Source organism: Cimex lectularius, unplaced genomic scaffold (genome assembly GCF_000648675.2).
Source record: "Cimex lectularius strain Harlan isolate CLEC.00 unplaced genomic scaffold, Clec_2.1 scaffold392, whole genome shotgun sequence".
Classification (NCBI taxonomy): domain Eukaryota; kingdom Metazoa; phylum Arthropoda; class Insecta; order Hemiptera; family Cimicidae; genus Cimex; species Cimex lectularius.
In genome coordinates this window covers 160,349-178,433 of record NW_019394185.1, presented here as the reverse complement: position 1 = coordinate 178,433, position 18,085 = coordinate 160,349, and the positions used below count along the sequence as shown (strand labels likewise).

Sequence of the window (18,085 nt, the reverse complement as noted above, 5' to 3'; positions counted from 1 at the left end):
AGAGAGAGAGAGAGAGAGAGAGAGAGAGAGAGAGAGACAAAGAGAGAAGGGAGAGAGATAAGGTTAGAGAGATAGAGAAACAAAAGTGATAGAGATAGAGAGGTAGATAGGTAGATAAATATGTAGACACATAGATAGATATACACGTACATAGATAGATACATAGGTATTAGATAAATAGATTGATAGAGTGAGAGACAGAAGAGTTTATTTTTTTATAACGAGGAGAAAGATTTGAAATATTGATAGATCTAGAGAAAGATGTACAGAGAGAAATAAATATAGATAGATAGAGTTGAGAGAGATAGAAAGAAAGAGAAGAGAGAGATAAATAGAAAGAGAGAGATTAATAGAGAGAATGAGAGAGAGTGTAAGAGAGAGAGGAAAGGGTGAGGGGAAAGAGAGAGAAAGACAGCTTAATATAATAGTTCAATGAAATAGAGAGAGTAGTAAATAGAGAAAAAAAGGAGAGAGTGGAAAATAGTAAGAGAGAGTGTCAAAACAAACCTCACAAATTTAGGTCGCGAACGGTCATTCCTACAAATAACCACAGAAAGTGAGAGGATGGGAGAACGATAGAGATAGATAGATAGATAGATAGATAGATAGATAGATAGATAGAGAGAGAGAGAGAGAGAGAGAGAGAGAGAGAGAGAGAGTGTGTGTAAAAAGAATGTGAGGTTTTAACAGAGAAGAAGAGAAAGAATCATATGCAAATTTATGCAATTACCCAAGAATGTTGTTTAATGTACTGTGAATTTTATTACCCTTGTCATTAATATAATTATAATATAAGAATTGTAAATGTAATCATTAATATACTATACTATAGTTATAATTGCAACTAATAATATTTTAGCACAACTGTTGTCTGTTCCTTAGTTTTAGCATTTTTTATACACGAGAAACCCAATGTAACATTCTATTTAAAAAAGATAAACCAATAAGCTTCCGAAAGCAGAAAAATAATTGGGCGCCCATGTTGAAACTTTATTTTGTAATTTATTTTTTGCTTAGTTTAGGGATAGGAAGTTGTTGGGCGGATGAATGAAGGATTTTATTATTTTTAGTGTCACCTACTTCTCAACACCCTCATTATCTAGGGACGTTAGAGCCGGCTGTCATTTAACACCTTAGAAGGATGCTTTTAAAAAGGTAAGAATATTTTTAATATTCCACTGACGTATTCGTTACTTTTTGTATTATACTTTCATGAACTACTTTTATTAAACCAATTCAAATATAATATTTGCATATTTTATTATTTTTATTGGTTTGTACCAATGGACGTTTTTTCATGTATTTTTATTTTCTAATATGACATACGTTATATCAATAACGTTTGTATTTAATGATAAGTATAAAACGCATATTATACAAAGCATATGAAAAGGGAATTTTCGCCGTTTTTGAGATTTGATTTGAATTTGACAAACCAAATCGACATATAATCACTTTTTCGAAGGAAAACGTAACCCATTAACAAAATTAAAAAAAAAATGGTTATGCTAAAATTTATTTTGTTTTGAGAAAACAATATAATGTTTGTTAAAATGATATTGTTATTTTATTAATTTATTATTTTTAAATCTTGATTCAATTATTATTCAAACAAAGAAAACCCCGTTTTCATGATAATGTCTGTTTCTAACAAATACAGAGATGTTTAAATTTTTAAATTGTTAAATGACTGTCATTTGCAGCAGGTGACTGGAGACTAAGTGTTTGAAAGTGGGTTTGAACATCAAATATTTTATGACCGGGATATTTGATTAAATGTTCTTATGTTTCTGGCAGTAATCGGCGAAATATACTTATTTGTTTTAAATACCAATTGTTTACTACATTTTTTGATTTGTTGTTTAGACACAAAACACTATAGCATGTTTCTACTCAATTAACACCCCTAAAATTGAGTGATTTTGTAAATTTACCAAAGCTTTTAAACAAATAAAGTTTATCGGAAAAAGTTCTTTTATCGATTTTTAAGGTGTTCGAAAATATTTATTTAATAAATAATTGTATATGTGTATATTAGGATTTAATTTTTATTCCAATTGGATTCGAAGCGTTCTATTGGCAAGCCAAATAGTATGTGCAACAATCTTTCATTTTTTCCATGGAAATAGAATCTATTTATTTCTATTGCAATGTTTCTTCGATAATATCTAACCGAAAACGTTTTCTTTATAGTGTGTTTGTTAAAGTAAATTTTTACTTTCACAGTTGCATTTAAAGAAATGTGTTCGTAAGTGAGATAGTACGTGCACAATTTTTCCTTTGCAGTTAATTATAAACTTGATCTTTATCTTTTATTAGAAATGAATAAGAACAAATGTATTAGCAATTTAGATAGCACGTAGAACAATTACTGACATTGCCCGGACGAAACGCAAGTTATTTATAATTATCGCAAGGTTTCTTTATCACTAAATAAATATCTAACTTACATAAACCTTTCTTTATTATGGGTTTATCTAAAATTTACTAGTACACTCTAGAATTCTACGTTTAATTAACAAAACATGACTTCTTAAAATTTACTCCAAAATTTTGTTCCACGAGTGAATAAACAAATTTATCTGTATACTTTGTCCATCACAAAGTACTAAAATTGAATCTAGAGAGAAGAAAATTTGTTTTTACAATTTTTTCATCACAATTTACCTCTTACCTTTTACTAGAACTGAATCTCAATGAACTTGTATTTGCTCGGCAAGTACGTGCAACAATTCCTGCTACCTCGCCAGTAAGACTAGAGACTTTATCGTGACTTTTATTAAAAATATAACAAAAGGATTTTTATGTTATTTATTTAACAAAAAATTACTGAAACTTAACTTTTGAAAAGGGCGTAAATGGTACTCTTACGTCCTTTTATAAATATTTATTATTTTAAATATTTAAATCATTCTTATAATTAAAAAAATATTTAGGAATAAGGGTTTATGAAACATAATAGATATAAAACTAGTGAGAATAAAATTGTGTTGAAAGGCCTCAATTAAAAAAAGGTCGCTTCGACGTCGCGTAAACGATTTTTTTCACGGTAACATAATCTTCACTTTGATTCTCCAGCGGTATTAATTAGTACTGGACGTTAACAAACCTGTGATGAAATCAGTCCGACGGTAAATATTATAATTTTTTTTTTCAAACATGACCCTACAAACCACTGGTAATTCAAACTTCATAAATAAAAGAGAGGAAAATGCCACAAATTAAACTGGAATTTGCCAGGAATTGAATAGTTAGAGCCGCCTCAGAATTGTAAATACGTTCGAAAACCTATTTCCCAACGATATCGACTCATTTCCAATAGGTTTCCAATTTACAAATCCAAACCGGTGTTTTATACAAACCTAGTTTGACGGGATGCTTATACAAACACTCGCGTTATTTTAAACTGTTTATGTTCTCGAACAACAATGGCATTGAATTAAGATTCAAAAGAGAAAATAAGAGGCCCGAACAAGTTCAATTTACTTTTCTACTACCATATTTAACACTTTTTTTTTTGCCTTATGATCTTTGCATATTAGTCATGACGAATTCTTATATATGTTGTGCAAATTGGGGGTTATCGGGAAAAAAGGGCCGGAGGCGACGGTGGGAATCGAACCCACGACCGCGGCGTTAGAGTCTCTCATGCTAACCACTCGGCTACCGCGGTCCCCATATTTAACACTTATTTTATATGAAAATTTCATTTACATTATTAATAAATTTCATAAATGTAAATATATTTTTAACAAAGAATTAATTTTTCTCTAACCTGAAGAATAAAAAAGGCGAAAAAGAACCGTTCTGAATTTCAGTGATTAGTTAAGGATTTGAAAGGGGTCCGCAGATCATATTCCATGTTTTTTGCTTGATTGGTTCGGGCATCATAAATCGGCCCAGTTGGATCCTGCTTCCTTTGAGGTTGAAATAACGTCCGCTGTCCTTTCTATAATAAAATATATGTTTCGTCCTTTTTCTCAAAGTCAATATTGTTTTCACTTTTTAAAAGGTATGTATATACTTTTGTTGTTAATATATGGATAATTATTAAAAAATATTTTTCTTTTTTTGTAATAAAATATAATTGTATATATTTTTTTTATTTTTTATTTTTTTCATTTACCCTTATTCAAATGGTTATTTGGTTGAGAATTAAAAGTTCTGCCCGTGTAAGGGTTATTTATTTAGCAACATAAAATTAAATTAACGAATATTGTTACAAAAGACTTTAAAAGTTTGATAGTTAATCTGTACCAGTAGTAGCCAAAATTGTTTAGTTTTTTGCGATAAGTTTTTGCAATATTTTAAAATAATATTTGAGAGGTCAAACATGGTATCTAACCGTAAAAACATCAAAGAACACTTTCAAATCAATGTCTTTTTTTTATTCTTTTATTTATTTGTTTACGAGGATTCGCAACAGCAGAGGTCATATAAACCCTCAGGATACTGGTGTTTTTGAAAAAAAGCGCATTTGTAAGTATGTCGGGTTCGAATGCAGGGCCGCTGGATTCGAACCCGGGACCTTTACATTACAGTGATGAGCGCTGTGCAAACGCCTAAACCGTTGCGGCCACCGACGCCCTCTACCAGAGTACATAATTGATTACTTAGTCGTTTTAACTATAAAACATGTTACACAATAGGACCTAACAGGAGGGAATAATGTCACCATTAATTTTTAATGAATTAATCAGTCAGGATTTGTTCATGTATTGTATGTACGGTAAACAGTAAACATTATTTTCCTTCAAGGGTAGCACTGTGGGCAACACTAATTCCGGAAAGTGGGATATTTTCAGTTGAAGGCCTATTACTTTTATATATTTTTATTTTACAAAAGCAATTTAAGGTACTACGAAATTTTTTAATTTACTAAATTAAATAATCTCGCTTGCATGAATCAATGTTTCCTATGGTGTTACCAAACGTTGGGGAAAAGGAAAAACAGTTTTTAAGGAACAATATATTTTGTCAATAGTGTGCAGTATTTAACTTGCAGAAACTTTATAAAGTAATGCATATTTGGTTGAATATAATGACAGCAAGGGATCAAGTATAGTAAATTACTTTTTAAAAAAACAATTTTCAAAGAAACATAGTATTTTTATTAGAATATTATGAAATTTTGTAATACTAATATTCATGTAAAATTAATGTTTACTGGTTAAAATTAATACAGATACGTTTGCTAATTTATTAAAATACATTTCCCTTGCCCCTTTATGTCTCTTGCCAATTATTTCTGTGTCGGACAGAACTAATGATTAAGGGATGTAACCCCCCCGACGGTCTGACCTGGGAATCGAGGAAAGGCTGTTCGATAAAGATTTGCGGCCTGAGGTTGGCCCGTAATAGGACGAGAACTTAGAGGTCTCTCGCAGAATAGGAAATTCCACCGGCCATAGGATGGCCTGGTCACCTAAGCTCCTTACAAAGGTTCGCCTTTCCGGTCTGAACGCAAAAATTGGATCTAAACAACGGGGCATTTGACGAAATCACCATAAATCAGCCTTTGATTTTTACCTAGAACATTTCACTATCAGTTATTAAAGAGAGAAAGTTGATATATTTAAAAATCGATTTTTAACGAAAATATAACGAAAGCATTCTTTTGGGTATTATTCTTATATTGTATAATAAAATCAAGGCTCAAAATTCAATTATATGTTCGGTTAATATCAGCAACTTTTTTCCAGAAGAAGTATTTCCATACAGACTACCATATTTTTAAATAATTGGTTGCTCGTAATTGAGGTTGGGGTTAATTCGCTAAGTAAGCTGACTTTAACTAAGAAGGTTTTGTTGTTAATGTTTTAATCTAATTATTTTATCTTTCATTTCAGTTGTAGAAATTGCTTCGACAAAACCTTATTTAACATTAGTTGTGTTGTTTATTTCTGTATATGATGTTTTTAATTTTTGTGAGATTTTTTACCTTCATCTAGAGGTGCAACAATATTAGATGCATTAGTTAAAAAAAAAAATGACGAAAAAAACAAAATATATGTACACAGACACATGCATACATACCATATATCACAGTAAAAATTTAATGGAATGAAGTCTGGAAAAGATAAATTTCATAATGCTAGAAATTATTAAGTAGGCCCCTTGGCTAATATCTAATGGCTTAGGTTGAACCGGTGATATTTTGTGTGGAGCATATTATTTTGATTGTACGAGAATTCTGTATAAAAGTTGGTTTTGTAAACTTTGACATAATTAAGAACTTTTATTTAAATATTTCGATTGTGTGCACGAGAAATCAATGTTACATTTGCCTGGAAAATTACTACAATTATTGATTAAAAATTATGTTTAAAATGAATAAAAAAAAACTGAAAACTAAAATACTTCATACATTATTTATCATTAACCGTAAATTAAAATATGACTCAGAAGCTGTTGCTAACTAATAGCCTGTGAAAAAGCGTATTGTTTATTGCCTGGTCAAGATCGCAGGGTCACGTCGACTTCAACAAAACGGTCCGATCTTTTTTCTAATCCCACAATTTCTAAAGTTTTAAGCCCGCCAATGAGGGAGTGAGAAGGGACAATATATTGTTGCACACTCGCTCAATGGATAATATATTATTCCGACTGGTTTTTATGTAGTTTTTATATAAAAGGTGGAAAGTTTGAAACATAGCCGTTGCACGTTTAAGAAAAATGGCTTCTCATAGTTTACTGCACATATACACTGATAGATAACTTTAAAGCATCACTCCATTTACTAAGTTTAAAGTTAAAATTATCATCTTTTTACATTAGTTATAGGTAATTAAGAGATATCGTATTCAAAATAAACAGTAAATAATGTTTTGTTTACTTACTTTACTTTCGTTTGCACTGATTAATCTCTTTGAACAAAAATAGCACTATGCCCTTCCATTCTGCTACTCCTAAGATCCCCTTCAGTTAATCTTTTTATTTCCTTGATTTTATTTGATATTATTCTTATCCTTAATCTTTTTTCAATGGCTCCAGTCAGGCATTTCAGTGAGTATTACAGCATCAGTGCCGTACAAATTATTAGAAGAAGGATACAGCCAGCGTGAAGTCGCAAGGGCACTGACTGTAAATCATTCTACAATATGAAGGGTTCTTCGGCGCTACATAGATACAGGGTTACCCAATAGAAGGTCAGAACATGGTCTACCTAGGTCTACAGATGGGAGAGATGATAGATTCATCCGTCATCAGGCTCGAATATACCTCAGCATTACGGGAAATGAGATAATAAATCTGATATGACCGGTCCGATGTATTTCGACTTTCTCTAGGACTGTAAAAAAAAGGACAGATAAAAATAAACTCAGGGCCAGGTACTCGGCTCGCGGAAACCTTATAACAGCAACGAAAATGGCCAGGCACGGGAAAATGGCAATTGGACATTGGAATATTCGGGAGGTTAGATTTGGCCTCCAATCTTGGGATGGGTGTGATTTCATGTGGAGTGCTCAGGAAAAAGGTACATCCCATGCTGTTTGGTTCCTCAGGTACCATGGTAGGTCATTATCGTTCTGAGGTGGCATTGCCTCGGACCTCCCCACCAAATTGGCTGTTGTGCGAGAAAGAATCTTCCCACAGGTACTAACAAGACATAATCGAAAAATATGTAGACACATTGGTCCCTCAAATCCATGAGAGATTATTGCTAATGAAGCCAGAGACCCATAGAGTACTTATTGTGGATGAATACCTGAGTAGATTGGAATTGAGTGCTTGGTGTGGCTGACCTGAAATGCCTGTTGGAATCCAATCGAACACATTTGGGACCAACGTAAGCGACGAGTACGACGGCGAAATCCAGATCCCAATATCCTAGCCATTTTGGCCACGGCTGCTCTTGATGAATGAAAAAAAAATTATTCACTATTGTATCAGAAATCTTTTCCTACGAACGCAAAGGCGTATATCATACGTGCCACAGTGAAAATACTCGGTGTTAAATGGGACAAAAACTTTTTTTAAACATTTTTATTTTTTTATTTATTTTTAATTTTTAATTTTCTAGTGTTTTTTCAATCTTTACTCAATATTTTTTTAAATTAGGTAATAAAAGTGTTCTTCTTAAATGTCTTATTTTTATAACCAATCCTATTTTTGATATACAAAATATAATTAAAGCTAAATATTTTAAAATTTAATGGCAGTGAGTTAATTTGCCCACCAGTGTAGTTATAACTTTGTCAGTTATTAACGACTTAATAAGAATAATTAATAAGAAAAAAAACAACGTTCAATTCAAAGTTCAGCTGAAAATGATGAAAACCCTAAAACACTAATTGACTAATTTTAAAGCAATCAATTTAAAAAGAAGCCATGAAAAGACTATTGTATATTTAATTCGAACGGTTTCTGAAATAGACGTTATTAAGAAAACAAGGTGGTGTATAATAGGCTGTGAATTTTAAACTGGCCGTCTAAAGGTTTTCCAGAAGATTCGCTTCACGTCGTCAGCCAGATCATAAATAACGCCAGGTCGGAAATGGGGTGGAAGCCTTTGTTGTTATGGAAACTGCAATTCAAATAGTCTTGTTCAATAGTTTTTTAAACTTTTCTCTAACGATTAAAACACGACGGGTGTCTCGCAAGTTGATTATATCATGTTGCATTTTGAGTAATCATGTTGTACGATTTAACAAAAAAAAAATTCCCATGGCACCCGAATGATAGTCAGCTATTGTCCACGACTTTGTAAACATACGATTCATCTCATGTTCACGCCTCTCCATCAGGGTGTACAGACTGACATATACCGAAGTCCGTTTTTGAGACCAGTCACTTATGGCCGGATTCCGGGTTGAGTGGTTAACTCTTCCCGAGGACTTCATCATCGTCCAGCCATCATCCAATTCCGACCCACAGGTGTACTGTACGCTGAGAATTAAAACAGATTGTACGTCAAGGGAGCCACTGGATTTCAATTAAGGCTCGTACATTATCGTACTACCTCTTTGAGGTAGATATCCCGAGGCACGAGGGCCATTATTTAAATGTTATCCGGCAGTACCACCGAAAAAAAATGAGTTCTGCTTCTGTGTATTTCTAGATGTGAAGTAAATCTTCGGTAGAATATGGCTTGGAAAGAAGGGATAAAACATTATCTGCTGTTAATGCCAACCATTCTTCAAGACAGGCGTGCATTGCAGGTTTAGTCTATCCCGCCTGTATTCACAATGTGTGTAATTTACAACAAATTACTGGCAGGCCTCGAGAGACACAATGTACTTTAAGGAGATATTTTTCGCAGTATACCAAGGATCGGAGACTTCTGAGATGGAAGAAGTTCTTGCAGGTGTGCCATATGGATCAATACTCGCTCCGCTGTTGTATAAATTTTTACTTCTGATAGGACCGCGGTAGCCGAGTGGTTAGCATGAGAGACTCTCACGCCGCGGTCGTGGGTTCGATTCCCACCGTCGCCTCTAGCCCTTTTTTCCCGATAACCCCCAATTTGAACAACATATATAAGAGATTCGTCATGGCTAATATGCAAAGATCATAAGGCCAATTAAAAAAAAAAAAACTTCTGATATGCCCACAAATGAGAATGCACTTAACATCTTTCTTCTACACAAGCTTCACTTATGTTACAAAACCACTATCATCAATTGAAAAAATGAAACAATTGAAAAATAAAGTTACCTTTACACTCCGGAGTGAAACTTGTCCTAGCATATACTTACACAATACTTGCTACTCAATCCGACGAGGTTAACTATTTAGGACTTACATTTGATAGAATACTAACTTGGAATCCACATGTACACGATTAAAACACAGACAATTAACAAACAATTTAAAATGCTTTATTACCTACTAAACAGGCAATCAAAATTGCAATTAAAATCAACACTTTTGACCTACACAAACCTATTCAAACCTATTTGGATGTTTAGGTGCCAAGCTTACAGCCAAATGTTCAAAATTTAAAAAGTTTTCAATCCAAAATTTTAATTATTATTTGGAAATCGTGAGATGCGTTCCAAATTACGGGCGGTCCAAATAATCATCAACTAATGGTGTCTAAACACTACACATTACCAAAATTTTAAGATTAATTGGTTCTGCCCCTCTTTGCGTAAACAATAACACACTTTAGAGAGATCTTCACATGCCAAATGTGTTTTCATCCATCAAAACATATTACATACTTTTTCATAGAAAATTACAAGATCAAACTAACATACAAATACGATTGATTCTATTCCCCACAATTATCCCGTTATCCCGTAGGTGACTGAAAAGAATATGGACAAACCTCTGACCCTGTTATTAATCTGGAGTTGCTACCGATGGGTAGCTATTTCGATAACGCCTCTAATTTCACAATCACAGATTGAAATCCAATCTGCTAGTTGTATATAATACGTGTGCAGTCGTAGATGAGAATAAATGAAGTAAAAAAAAACCTTTCCCACTTTCACTCCCGTACTATTTGTTACTATATATGATATGCCTTCATCACCCTCATCACTTATTATATAACTAATAAAATTAAGGATTGATGGGATATTCTATATTCCGCTATCGTCTCTCTCACACTATATATTCACCCAAATAATTACATTCAGTCTCATATACTGTGACGATAGTGTGTGCGTAGATAGTGTGGGACGTCATACATAAATCCGAAGGGCAGTATCGAAAAGTTTTTTTTCTAGTTCACATTTGGTTTTATAAATTTCTTTAAAATATCGTGGTAAAAAATATAATTGATTTTTAGTCAAACTGTTTGATTAAATGGTGTTTTTTCTGTATAATTTGTATCATACAGTTACAAAAATTCTCGCAATACATAAAATCGGACACATTACATAAAATAAAACAATCCCGTTTCCACCAAAAATAAGAACAGGGTACCCAAATACTTGCTGCCATTCTCACCCACAAATCCCAAATCTGGAGGCTTTCCTACGCTCTTTTATATGGAGCCAAGGCAAGGCACCTTTCAAATAAGCGATACTCATCGAGTAATTTTTCTCGACATGCCCATCACTTACGCTGTCTTTAGCCCTAATTTAAGTGTCCGTGTGTTAACCTCGCTTGGCCTATTTTTAATCGCGTGAGGATGACCACTCTTCCAGATTCTGATTCTCCGAGGACCACCTACGGCCAGTGCTCTTGATACGTTAGAAGCTCTCTACCGATTCGGCCCATTGCCGCTTCCCCTTTTTTAAAATATAGTTTTAAATGAGTTTTTATTATTTCGGGATCCAGACAACCACCATCATTTAGCTCAGTTCATGGTATCAATCCAACAAGCGTTCAACGGCCGATGGATCTGCCATGGACAATAAAGCTGTGATCTTAAATTTTTGAGTCGTTTATTAGAAATTTTGCTACTTACGGTGTTATGTTTTTGACCGGTTAAAAACGATTTTACCTGGCATTCGTACGCTCCGTTGTCGTCTTTCTGGACGTATTTGATCTGGAGCGTCCAGTCGTCGGAACCTTCGGCGTGGAGCACCTGGAACCTTTCATCATTCGTGTAGGTGAACATAGCTGACGTTAATATGTGCCAGTCCCTACGCCTAACCCAGGACACCTGAAAAAAAAAATCATTTAGAAACTCAGGAGAAGATAATTGTTTTTGCCATGAGCTTACCGCTCTGTTGTTTAAGTTGCGGACGCGGCAGTGGAGGTAAGCTGTGCCTCCGAGTTGGGCTGTGCTATTCGTCACTAAGTTGCTGCCGAAGACTGGCAGGTCTTCGGGGGGCATTGTCGTCTGAAGGCTTCCTCCTTGCTGTTGGAACTTCGTCTTGACGTGTTCTTTAACTTTCGCGATTAAATCCTCCAAGCTCATTTCACGAGAATCTTCAAAAAACAATAAACAACGATATTAAATAAATACTACTTTGATACTTGATGGATTTATGTGACAACAAAAAGCTACAACCATCCTGCAAAAAGGGCCGGAAGCTGTGTGGTTTGTAATTATAGACCATCACGTAGAACTGACTTAGCTTTATTGCAGAATTCAATAGATGATGAGTGAATGAGACAATCATTTACCGTTTCAACAAGATAAAGACTGTTTCAGTTTTTATCTGTATTGATATTTTTATTGAACGAACCAGATATTTCAAACACTGACCTTAAGCCAGAACTCGTAAAAAAACACTTTTAAGTAAGCTTTTTGACCATTGCGGGACAACATACATTTAAAATTACTTGATCAAGGATCTGAAATTTTATAGACAACAGTGTTGAATATATTTCTCAGCACATATTTTATCACCTGACACCTTTACACTTAGTCATTTTACCAATAACGTCTTAGAAGATATTATGATTTTTTCTCATTGTAATTTATTATACGGGGTGAAAAGGAAATACGGTACGAGGTACGTAGTTTAATAAATCATTAGAAAATGTGATATATTGTATAATTTACATAAACAAAAGAGAAATATAAAATTTAATATACGACCAAGATTATAATATATTATCTTATTTTTAACGGCTAATTGAAATTGCTTTATATAATCTAAAAAATATGAGAAAAACTAATCCTTATTTATATATTTTTTGTAAATAATAGTGAAAATTTTTGCGGCTTATTTTATTATTTTACTAATTGTATTGTAGGTTTTTTTTTTTTTTTTTTTTTTTTTTTTTTTTTTTTTTTTTTTTTTTTTTTTTTTTTTTTTTTGCCGGCTAACTACCTGGGTAATCGCCGGCGCCTCACATATAAACCTTCTCGCATTTGTCTTCTTATCTATCTTATGTGTATATTCTTTTCTGAGTCTTCTTATGCCTCAACTAGACAACTGTTGCCTTCCGATTCACCTAATTCACCTAATAAAGGATTCGTTATCTTGTTTGTAGTTACCCTCCCACACGTGATAAATTAAAATACATAGATATAATATTTACACATTTTTATAATTCACATTCATACTAATTTGCTAACCTATACTACAACTAAATTTGAGGTCGGAAGATTATCGTGATCTTGCGGCCCCCTGTCTTTCACACTAATAAATACGTTCAAACCGTACAAGTTCCACTCACACACTAACCTATCCTAATCTAAATTGTTTGACGGGCCTGTGGAGTACTCGATATTCCTCGACAGCCACGTCCTTTCACGCATCACCTCTCACGCTAATAAATACATTCATTCTGGACAAGCCACTACAATTCGGAAGTATAGTACCAACGAAATGCCAATGACCCGTCACATGATACTACAAACATATAACATATCTGTACTAATTTGGTGGGCCTGTGGGTACGTGATATTCCGTCACAGCCACACCCATGCATACTTCGACATTCACGCAAATAAATACATTCATACAAATAGTATTTGTATGTAAGTTGTTGAACATAGAATGTAGCATAGAATTTTATTTATTAACAGAACGTTTTCGACCTCTTGACATGAGTCCTCCCTCGTCATTGTTAATTACATTTGTCTATCCAGCAGACTTCCAACTATGTCTGTAATAGATTTAATTTTGACCATTGTTCAGGTTTAGAAAAACTGTAGTAATTCTATTTTTGTTTAATAATGATAAATTATTAAATTGGATAAATTGGAAAGGACCACGTTAAAAAAAAAAAACATTTTCGCCTGTTTTTGAAGAGTTAATTGCTTCAAAAGCTAAATTATTGTCTGAACAAAAACCGAATGGAAAATTAAAAATTGAAAAGTTTCATGTAATAAATCATATCGGTGTTGTGGAAGGATATTGGATTTTTTTTCTTGTTTGGCCGTTATTCAAGTTTCAAAACGGTCACATTATCAATCTAGTTTGTTATTGTAATTTGTCAATAGTCCGTCTTTATTGATACATTTAGAAACATTTAATTTTTTTGTTATTTTATTTTTTATAATTTTTTCTGTTTGTTGAACAACTTGAACAAAAGGATCTTCAGTGAGGTCACAACAGAAACGACAAACTCTTCTTAAAGTCTTTGCCGAGCTTTCGATGATTATATCGTCATCATAAAAAAAAATTTTTGTTAAAAGGTATGAGGGATTTCTGGTGTGATGAACGCATAGTTTAGTCGTTTTCTGATCCTATATTCTTCGTCACGAGGTGAATGGTGTAAGGCCTAAGCTGAACACTAACTCCTACAAGAAAAAAATTTAGATGCAAAATGTGTTTCCTGTAGAACCAACATTCTCTAATATGATAGAGCAATAATTATATTCGTAAACTTAATTCAAGGGAAAAGCTCCATTTGGATGTTTTTCTTACTTTCTATACATCCCAACAACCTGACTTGAAATGTGCATGAATGCAGCACGTCCACCCCAAAATAACAGATACAACTACTTTAAATATTTTGTTATAATTTTGTTTTCTATAGATTCGACTCTATTCAACTGAATAAAATAAAAATTAAGTTTTTGTTAAACAAGGGACAAAATAGTTTTTATCTGTTAATATTTGTACCGATATCTTACATTAGTAAACAGCCCTATGCCAAATTTTACAAGAATTATGCGTGTCAAAATGAGCTAGAAAAACGTTAAAAACCGACCAAAATTTATGATTAGGTCATTAATATGAGTTGTGAACGTTAGCATTGAGTCCAGCCGAACGAATTTTTTTTTTTTTTGACAGGGGCATTCCTGATAGTTTCAGCCCCTTCTTGGACAAGGTTCGGAGAACAGTGGATTTCTTAGCCGCTAAGCTTAACTTTGTGGGTCGCAATTGTACATCCTTTCGTAAAGAGGCGTCATTCTTGGTTTTAATCAATTTTTTATAGTAAAAATTAAGAAGAAGGCTAATTTCAAAGAAAACCTAGAGTTTGCCGGAAGTTAAAGATGGTTTTCTTTCAAATTGGCATTATCCCTGCTTTTTTAACATAAAATTATATAACAAACATTCAACACGGGTTTTCAAACATATTTTAAAAATTTACGGTAACCAAGAAAAAACTCTAATGCATATTTAAATTAATTAATCTTTATGTAAGGTATTGGTTGAAATGAAAAAGTTAATGTCACGAGCGGTATTCGTACCCAGGACCTTCGGCTAATGCTATAACCACTTCAAATCCCGCTCGTGACACTAACTTTTTCATTTCAACAAATACCTGCTAATTATGTAAAAGTTTATGTTATAGGTGAAATTTTGTATTGATTTGCGTTAGGTTGCATTAAAAGACAGACGAATTTCTCATGATTTGTTTGAACATTCTATTGTATAATCACACTTATAGTAGAATTAACATTTATGAAATCCATTATATTTCGTGGTCCGATTGATCAAATAACTTCTTTTAATTAATTAATATTTTCATGTAAGGTATTTGTTGAAAGCAAAAGTAAGTGTCACGAGCGGGACTCTAAGTGGATAGAGCAGCGGCGTAATAGCGGAAGGTCGTGGGTTCGAATCCGCTCGTGACACTAACTTTTTCATTTCAACCAATACCTTACATAAAGATTAATTAATTGAAAGAAGTTATTTGGTCAATTGGACAACGAAATATAACGGATCTAATACATATTTTTTATTAAGTCGTCACTCCTCTCCGGTTGAACAATTCAAAACTTAAGCATGCAAACATTAGAATGAGCAACATAGACAAACTAAACTTTAAATGTTTTTTTTATTTAGTTATTTATGTATGTTTTTTGCCAACCCTGCTGAGTTGATTAATTAAATGAATAAACCACAAAAATACGCTAGAAAAACATTAAAAACCAAGCATGTCGAAAATGGTATTAGACAAATGGTTTCGTTTAGGTTTCTCCTGAGTTCAACGGTGCAAGAATTAAGATTCTATTCAGATTTTTATTAACGAATAAAAAATAGTAGGACATTTTGATGTATTATTGTTTTTTATAACTTTCTTCATCATGGTTGGAATGCCCTTAGAAATGTCGCCGGTAACGCCAAATTCAAACTTCAAAATAAGCAATCTAAACGTAAAAAAATATATAGAACGTACTTATCGACCATCTTGAGTCGATTTGTTGTAATAGTTACACTTTTTAATGTTATTTTTGGAACATTTCGTTAGCTTAAGAAAAAAAGAAGGATTATCCTTTTTCCTTTCAGAAGAGGGATACGGCGATTTAAAAGTCAAATATCTCCTGGTACCGAAATTTAAAGAGGGACAAGTAGGGCCACCACTCGAGGAAGGTATAGCTACGGGTATTGCAAATAGAGGTTCGACCTTCCAAGTAGGGCACCCTCGAGATACTCGCTTTTTAAATTTAAAAGATAATCCACCCTCCTCTTTAATCCGGAAAGGAATGAGCTTGTAACGAACCCGCAAATTTACATCCGAACCACTCCCGCCCGGACCACCGAGGATAATTAGAATTCCTTGTAATTTCAAATTCATGGCGGAGTGGAACAGGGCGTTTCCGCGTCTGAGGATAGGCGGTGGGATACAGTTGGCACGGGGGGGAACGTGCCGCATTGCCCGGCTTCCAGCCGCTACAATATCACTATGCAAACTAAACTAACTTGCAACTCCTCTAACAACTTCTGCCAATTCTAAAACAAAATTACCACATATTTTCCCTCGACGTGTTGAAAATTGAAAATTCGTCAGCTTTAATATTTGGCACAGTGATTTTCCTACAGAGGAACTGACAATGTTTTCATTATTCCATCAAAAATCCTTCTGTAAAAATGTATATAATTAGACAGTAGTTATATATGTATAGATCAGTAATTATGTAGACCAAAATATTGCTTTTGTCTATGACGTACTACCTGACAAGGGGATGACCAGGTTGGTGCGTCATGAATTTGGACCAAATTGGTTTTGGTAATTCTACACTCCAAAATATTGGACACGTGTCCACCACTTCTGGGGAACAGACCCTGGTTTCACATTTTTTTTTGAAAATTGAAATTTTCTTAGTTTTTAATATTTTTATTTTGCCTTTCTACGTGCTTAAATCAACAATCTGGAGATATCATTTTACCTCATTTTTTTTGTAGATTGCAATATAAATATTCCAAAATCTATTGAAGTTTATCAATAACCAAAAAATTTCTAAAAACAGAATATATCTGAAGTGAACTAAGTCATACACTTTGAATGAAACTAACATGAAATTTCGTTTTACCACCTGTAGAGACTCCTAAATATGAATTTTTGTTTAAATTTAGATTTATCAATTTTTAACTTCTAAAATTTTTCCGATTTTTAAAAAGTTTTTTCGGAATATCTGATCGAAACGGTAAAAATGGCAAAAAAGATTTTAACGTCAAACATACCATTTGAAAGAAGAGGAACGTAGTAACGTTTGCACCATAAAAGTATCAACGCTTTCTATAAGAAAATTATTTGTCAAAAATTAATCTCGTTTTTTGAATGGAAATAGTAGTCCGATTTTAATATTTTTTAGAGTTATAAAAGAACAATTTCTTTATAACGAATTATCAACCATGAAAATCGGTCTTCCAGGTTTTGGTAAAAATTAAGTAAAATGTTGCACTAGGAATGTCAGTCGCGCAGAAGGTCGTCAAAATTATCAGTGAAAAAATTAATTTTCACGGATTTCCGCGAAAGTGGGTATCTAAGGGTTTTATAACAATGGAATTACGACTATGAGGTCAAATCCAAGTTTTGACCATTTTCTGATCAACTTTTCTTACAGAATGTTTGTTAAAATATGCAAAAAGTCTATTTAGCTTTTTAAATCCTACAAAATTATTATATTCTGCGTCGTAGAACATTTTCATTTTTATATTAACCAACGATAAAATTATTACACAAAAAATAATATTTTTTTAGTCTATAACTAACGATTTATGCTCATATAAATAAATTTACTTTATATTTATAATTTTTATTAATAATTTAATTTATACGATATAATTTTTTTGCGAAACCAGTGCTTATTCATAAGATGAGACGGATACGCATTTTACATATTTATATATTATTGTTATATTATGATATCATATTATTATAATATTATTATTTATATTGCAATCTTCATAAAAAATGCAGTTGATTTGAGCACGTAGAAAGGCAAAATAAAAATATTAAAAAAAACAGAAATTTCATTTTTCCAAAAAAAATTTGTGAAACCAGAACCTATTCGCGAGAACTGGCCGACACGTGTCCTATTTTTTTAAAAAAT

The 18,085-nt window shown here is 32.9% G+C and overlaps 1 protein-coding gene across 1 annotated transcript in view; it reads right to left on the bottom strand.

The window, feature by feature from the left end:
* LOC106667321 (hemicentin-2-like) overlaps window positions 1-18,085 on the bottom strand; it is a 127,157-nt gene that overhangs the window by 63,588 nt on the left and 45,484 nt on the right. Inside the window, exons 3-4 of the mRNA XM_024230036.1 lie at window positions 11,621-11,829; window positions 11,399-11,560 (exon numbers count right to left, since the gene is read on the bottom strand). Of these exons, the coding sequence (XP_024085804.1) occupies window positions 11,399-11,560; window positions 11,621-11,829 (371 nt within the window). The remainder of the gene's footprint in view (window positions 1-11,398; window positions 11,561-11,620; window positions 11,830-18,085) is intronic.